This window comes from Sinocyclocheilus rhinocerous, unplaced genomic scaffold (assembly GCF_001515625.1).
Source record: "Sinocyclocheilus rhinocerous isolate Xijiao unplaced genomic scaffold, SAMN03320098_v1.1 scaffold726, whole genome shotgun sequence".
Taxonomy (NCBI): domain Eukaryota; kingdom Metazoa; phylum Chordata; class Actinopteri; order Cypriniformes; family Cyprinidae; genus Sinocyclocheilus; species Sinocyclocheilus rhinocerous.
Genome location: NW_015661868.1, coordinates 304,975 through 312,613, shown reverse-complemented (window position 1 = coordinate 312,613; position 7,639 = coordinate 304,975). Strand labels below are relative to the sequence as shown.

The 7,639-nt window shown below is 36.0% G+C and overlaps 1 protein-coding gene across 2 annotated transcripts in view; it reads left to right on the top strand.

Annotated features, from left to right (window-relative positions):
• Positions 1-7,639, top strand: part of mamdc2b (MAM domain containing 2b) — a 14,236-nt gene that overhangs the window by 4,055 nt on the left and 2,542 nt on the right. For both annotated transcript variants that reach the window (XM_016536186.1, XM_016536185.1), the window contains exons 7-12: positions 1,062-1,345; positions 2,257-2,350; positions 2,430-2,576; positions 3,058-3,323; positions 5,360-5,453; positions 5,572-5,727. In XM_016536186.1, coding sequence (XP_016391672.1) covers positions 1,062-1,345; positions 2,257-2,350; positions 2,430-2,576; positions 3,058-3,323; positions 5,360-5,453; positions 5,572-5,727 — 1,041 coding nt within the window. The remainder of the gene's footprint in view (positions 1-1,061; positions 1,346-2,256; positions 2,351-2,429; positions 2,577-3,057; positions 3,324-5,359; positions 5,454-5,571; positions 5,728-7,639) is intronic.

Here is a 7,639-nt window from a genome sequence, read left to right as displayed (position 1 = left end):
CATATACGTAGTAAGGTTTCACAGAATAAAACAGAGCAAATAAAGTGTAATGATATTAATAAAAACACTATTCTTCCGCCAAATAATGTAGTTCCTCAGAATCAGTTGTGGTTCCAACAAAGTGGTTGCCGAGCAACAGACAAATGTAAACAAATGTGTATGTTTGTAGAGTAATTTACAACGGCTTCGAACGCGGCTCAACCAATCAGAATCAAGGACCGGAACTATCATTTTTTTTAAATGTTATAAAATATGAAAAATATTATAATCTATATTATAATCGTGTACAATACAAAATGTTGTAATTATGTAGTTAAAAAAATATTTACATTAAGAATTTTTTACATTATTTGCATAATAATGTACCTGTATAACGTGCAACATACCTGTAACATGTATTATATATAAATATATCATATATATAAATACATAATACCAAAAAATATACAATTTTATGTTTTTAATTTGATACATATTAAAAGTATTTTATAAGTTGAATAATTTTATACAATTAAAATATATACAAATATATCCATTACGCAATTCAACAATCGTATACTAATTTATTGTATAGTAATGTATCTGTATAATGTAAAACATATATAATATATTAATATAATATATATAAATACATAAAAAAGTTCTACAATGTATATAATGTATGTGATAAATAATATGATACATGATACACTCATTTACAAAAAAAGTATTTTATTAGTTGTATATAATGTAAAACATATATAATATATAAATAATATATAATGCAAAAAGTTCTACAATGTATTTAATTTATATATGATACATAATGTAATCATTTACAAAAAAAGCATGTTTTATGATGCAAAAAATATCTAAAAAAAAAACATTTTATGACAACAAATAAATATTTTAATATCACGTAATTTTGACAACATTATTGCATGCTTCAGCCAGTCAAATATGAGCAAGCGCCCACTTCTGTTTATACTGTCTGACATCCTGTTATGTTAAAATCTAGTGTTTTTTATAAAGCCATGGCTGAACAGATTCTGTCAGTGATGCCCTTTCATTGATTCTCACAGGTCAGTACATGTTTGTGGACTCTACTGACACTAAAAGCTTCCAGGAGGTGGCCAAGCTGGTGTCTCCGATGACCACAGTGCCCATGTCGGGCTGCTTGAACTTCCAGTACCAGCAGTATCACGCCGGGGACCATCTGTTCACCCTCTTCAGCAGGGATCAGGCCGGACAGTATCAGGAGCTATGGAGAGCCGATCTACCGGAGAACAACAACGTGAACTGGAGTCCAGAAACCAGAGTCTGGATACCTGTGCAAGTGGACCTCAAAGCTCCATATCCAATAGAGGTAAGGACTGACCACCACAAATACATATCTATTTCAGATATAACCCTACAAGGCACATAAAACTAGCTCTGATAGGCTGTTTTACATACCGGGCAAACAGTCTCTTCCTGTTGAAGAGTGGAGTTCTTGGCCAGAGTAAGCTGCCAGCTGGTAAATATGGACCAGACTGTGTCTGACGTGTTAGGCAAAAATCTGCAACACTAGGAGCACAAAAAAAGTGTTTTTGTTCTTTTATACACGCTGTACATCAGGGCTGTCCAATCCTGGTCCTGGAGGGCCATTGCCAATTACCACATCTGAACTAAAGGTCTTCAGGATTAATTGTCCAGGCAGGCATGCTGGGACAAGTTAAGCTAAACTCTGCAGGACGCCGGCCCTCCAGGACGAGGACTGAACACCCCTGCTGTGCCTGAAGAACGTCACAAGAGAAAAATCTGGGTTTTGAAGAAAGTACCAAGCTAACACACTGTTCTAATAACGTTTTGCATGTGTTTTTCTTGGTTATACGAATGTTAAGGGAACATTTCGTTTTATAATTTTGCATAAGTTGTGGAAACGTTACTTTTGAATATTCACTGAATGTTCTGAAAGTCACATTTATAAAATGTTAGATGAATGTCCATGAACGTTTTTTTTTTTTTGCTAAGTTGTGAGAACATTATTAAAGAGTAACATTATAAACAAATAGATAAATGAATGTTCTATTAACATTCTATTATCATTCTATTAATGCTACTGCTACTTGATATCGTTCCAGAACATCAGCCAAAGTTCTGATAATGTTCTCTATTAGCTGGGTAGATTTCAGTCTGCAGTTCTTGTATTGTCTGCTTGTTGCATCCAGATTACATGTAAAATTGTAAGCACTGACATTTATTTGTATGTGTGTGTGTGTGTGTGTATCGTACAAGTTGGTGTTTGAGGTGGCGTTCAACGGTCCACATGGAGGATACGTGATCCTTGATGAGATTTCCTTCTCTCCAGAGTTCTGTAATGCAGGCACAGGTATGTTTGAACAGCTCAAGCCGCCTCAAAGCTCATACCCAATTCCTGTGTGATCAATTCAAAATATGTGTTTTCACAGAGCCAACGTTTGATCCATCTGTTGCAAACTGTGACTTTGAGTCAGGATATTGTCGGTATGTCCAGACACAGATAGACAGTTCACTGTGGAGGAGAGTGTCTGTCAGACCCAACATCTACACCGCCGGAGACCATACGACAGGAGCAGGTACAGCTGGATGTAATGTACACTACCATTCAGAAGTCTGGGGTCAGTAAGGGGTTTTAAGAAATTAATACTTTCATTCAGGAAGAATGCAATAAATCAAATGTGAAAGTAAAAGCTTTTATAATGTTACAAAAGCATTGTACTTTAAATAAATGATGTTCTTCTGAACTTTCTATTCATCAAAGGATCATGAAAAAAAATGCATCATAGTTTCCAAAAAAAAAATTTCAACATAATAATAAGCAGAAATGTTTCTTGAGAAGCAAATATTAGCATATTAGAATGATTTCTGAAGAATCATGTGACACTGAAGACTGCAGTAATGATGCTGAAAATTCATTTATAAATAAGAGCAGAAAAGACGTTTAAAAATTCTACCGACCACAAAGTTTTACACAGTAGAGTATAAACACATTACTGATTAATAGCCTACATTTGTTGAAGCATGAAATGGTTAAAAATCGTTGTTCTTTCTGAACAGGATCCTTCTTGTTGGCAAACTCTCGCTTCAGTTTACAGTCTGGATACGTCAGCCGTTTGTTTGGCCCGCCGATGCCAGGCAATCAGAAGTACTGCCTGAAGTTCTTCTACTCCCTGCGAGGCCTCAGTGGAACAGACCAAGTGTTGTCGGCGTATCTGTATTACGGCGACGGTTCTAAACAAGAACCAATATGGACCCAGAATTATAAGATAAGAAATGTCTGGATTGCAGTTGAACTGACCATTCAAAGTCAGAAAAATGCTCAGGTAAGATGGTGTAAAGCTTTATTATTTGTGACCCTGGAGCACAAAACCAGTCTTAAGTCGCTGGGGTATATTTGTTGCAATAGCCAAAAATACATTGTATGGGTCAAAATTATAGATTTTTCTTTTATGCCAAAAATCATTAGGATATTAAGTAAAGATCATGTTCCATGAAGATATTTTGTAAATTTCCTACTGTAAATATATAAAAACTTCATTTTTGATTAGTAATATGCATTGCTAAGAACTTCATTTGGACAACTTTAAATGCGATTTTCTCAATATTGTGATTTTTTTGCACCCTCAGATTCCAGATTTTCAAATAGTTGTACCTCGACTAAATATTGTCCTATCCTAACAAACCATACATCAATGGAAAGCTTATTTATTCAGAAAAAAATTTAAATTCTCAATATAAAGTGGTGCATTGAAGTCCTCCTGGGAAGTTCATATTTACGTATTTACATTATAATTCTAACCATTAAAACTTTGCCTGCCATACCTTTGCTTGCCAACAGCATGTGGCAAATCATGGTTTACAGCTGTAAACTGAAGTCTATTGGCCGTCTCAGTTTCAAAAGGAAATTTCACAGACTCTTTAAGAGACTCTACTCTCAGATGACTTCCATTTATCTGGACATAATCCTGGCCTGCTGCTCTCACATCTGTTAGCAAGACATGGGTTTATGTATCACATGACTTTTATTACAGTAAGGTCACGATTTAGAGAAATAAATGTTTATAACATCTGGAAATATAAGACGGTCTGAGGATCATTCATACTTTAAATCCACAAAACCATACATGAGTTTTACTTTTTAAAATATTACAGTATACACTGTCTTTCTTTTTTGATCTGTCATTAAGTTAGCATGAGAAAGCCAAGCTTTAAGCTTCTTCTTCTTCTCCTTCTTCTTCTTCTGAGACAAAATGGGGACTGTATCTCCTCCTTTCAAGCTACAACCATCAGACCTTCACACTGTTCTACTTATGCTATATCTTTTCTAACTGATCAGACTTCTGATTTTCATTAAACGGATGATGAAAACTACGTAAAATCCCATAGACTTTTATTGAGGTGGTCAAAACGTCTGTACAGTAATATGTAGCCTATACAGTGTTTAAGCTGGAAAACATAGGAAAACATGCTCATGCTAGCAACATGCTAAACTTACTAAAAACATGCTTATCATGCTAGAAATATGCTAGCAACATGTTAATCACGTCCAAAACATGCTATCCACATGCTAGCATCATGCTAATCATGCTGGCAACATGATATGCTGGCAACATGCAAAACTTGCTAGAAATGCTTATCATGCTAGAAACATGTTAAACTTGCTAGAAACATGCTTATCATGCTAGAAACATGTTAAACTTGCTAGAAACATGCTAATGCTAGAAATATGTTAGCAACATGATAATCATGCAAAATAACATACAAACAACTTGCTAATCATGTTAATAATATGCTAGCAACATGTTAATCATTTCAAGTTAGCATCATGCTAAAAACATGTTAATCATGTTAATAATATGATAGCATGTTAGCAACATGCAAATCATGCAAGAAATATCCTAGCAACATGTTAATCATTTAACAAATATGCTAGCCACATGCTATCATCATGTTAATCATGCTAGCCACATGTTAACATCATGCTAATCATGCCAGAAACATGCTAGCAACTTGCTAGCAACATACTAGCTAGAAAAATGGTAATTATGCTAATAATATGCAAGCAACATGTTAGCAACATGCTAATCATGCCACAAACATGCTAGCATTTTGCTGGAAACATGCTAATCGTGCTAAAACATGAGAACAATATGTTAGCAACATCTTAATCATGTTTGCTAAATCATGCCAGCAATGTGCTAGCAACACCTATCTAATCTAAACTTTCAAACTACAAGCTTTTACAGCTGTTTCAAACTTTCAGGCTAGGCTTTCTCAAGCCAACTTTAAAGTTCGCTCACAAACTTTACTCATCTAATTTTATGTTGATCTTCATTATGTGATTTTTCTCCATCTGAAGGTGGTTTTCATCAGCACATGCAAAAATATTTGGAGTTGTGGCTCTGTGGGTCTCGATGACATTAAAGTCACGCTTGGTGACTGTGCACTGTTAGGTAAACATGCTTCATTTATTACAAAACTCTGTGCATGTGAATCTTCATGGTGAATCTTACAGTTGGTTCCTTAATATTTTTGTTTACCACAAGCAGAAACAAGCTCTGTCTGTTACAGCATCCTCTGTGTCAGCCCCGTCTCACTGTGACTTTGAGGCTGGTCTGTGTGGATTCACTCAGGATAAGGAAGGAGACTCAGGTGACTGGATGCTGGCCAGAGGACCCACACCCACATCCTACACAGGGCCCAGAGGAGACCACACCACCGGAGTGGGTGAGCTTAGACCCTTCCCAAAAACCCTTAATCACTCTTAACTCGTGTTATTAACTTATCATTGTGAATAATGTAACATTTACAAGTGTAACTATTGATTACCACAGACTGTGATATTGATAATTTTGACTCGGGTCATAAAATTTGTGTTTACTCTATTCCTTTTGCAATAGAAGTCTATGGGGCAAAACATTTTGAAGGGAGGAAAAGCCGTACATTCGTATAAGTTCTTATATTCGTCTTCATAAAAATGTGTTATTTGAGCCGTCAAGAGGTTTAAATCGTCCTTTTGGGGAGGGACTACTTTTCTATCCGGATTAACTGATGCTCCATGTAAACAGTATTTTGCAGATTGTTACATAACATACTGTAGCTTTTTGGTATCTTCACATGCATCATGTGAAAGTTACCAGGCATCCCGGCTTTACCTGGTCATGACAAGAGTTTAAAAGTTGCATGTCCATGGCTTTAGCCTTGTAGCTAAGTACACTTTAGCATACTTTTAAAATGGAAGTAATACATACAATTAACCATGGTTTTATTATAGTAAGTGTAGTTACCATAGTTTCTTGGCATTTACCATTTGTAGGCTATAACCACAGTTTTATTACAAATACCATGGTTAAACTATGGTTAAGCAAAACCATGGTTAATTTGTGGTTATCATAGTTTAACTATAGTAACCATGTTTTTTTGGTTTTATTTGTAGTAAAACCATGGTTAATTTTCATAAAGGATTGTAGTTATATATTTAAGTACTGAGTAATATTAATTAACATTAGGGTTAGGGTTAGGATTAGGGTTTGGTTTAGGGTTATAGATGCATGTAATTATGCATAAATTACTGTTAAAACTATATATACATACAGTCAGGTCCATATATATTTGGACACAGGCACAATTTTTACTGCTGACCAAAACATATTCAAGTTGCAGTTATATAATGAATATGGGCTTAAAGTGCACACTCTGAGCTTTAATTTGAGGGTATTCTCATCACAGTTGGAGGGAAGGTTAAGGAATTACAGCTCTTTAATAGGTACCTCCCCCCTTTTTCAAGGGACAATAAGTAATTGGACAAAAAAATCCATTTCGTGGACAGATGTGGGCTATTCATTCATTATTTCTACATCAATTAAGCAGGTAAAAGGTCTGGAGTTGATTCTAAGTGTGCTGTTTGCATTTGGAAGCTTTTGCTGTGAACCCACATCATGCGGTCAAAGGAGCTCTCCATACAAATGAAACAGACAATTATTAGACTTCAAAAACAAAAAAAATCCATCAGAGAGATAGCAGGAACATTAGAAGAGGCCAAATCAACAGTTTGGTACATTCTGAGAAACAAAGAACGCACTGGTGAGCTCAGCAACATAAAAATGCCTGGACGTCCACAGAGGACAACAGTGGTGGATGATCGGAGGATCCTCTCCATGGTAAAGAAAAACCCTTTCACAACATCCAGAGAGAAGAACAACAAGAGAAGAACAATCTCCAGGAGGCAGACGGGTCACTGTCAAAGTCTACAATCAAGAGAAGACTTCACCAGAGCTAATACAGAGGGTTCACCACCAGGTGCAAACAAGGCCTGATTAGACTTTGCCAAAAAACATCTAAAAAAGCCAGACCACTTCTGGAAAAGCATTCTTTGGATGGCTGAAATTAAGATCAATCTGTACCAGAATTACGGGAAGAAAAACGTATGGAGGAGGCTAGGAGCAGCTCATGATCCAAAGCATACATCATCTGTGAAACATGGAGCAGTGTGATGCATGAGCGTGCATGGCTTCCAGTGGCACTGGGTTACTGGTGTTTAGTGATGACGACCGAGGACAGAAGCAGCCTAGATGAATTCTGAAGTGTATAGAGATATACTCTCTGCCCAGATTCAGTCAAATGCAGCAAAGTTGATTGG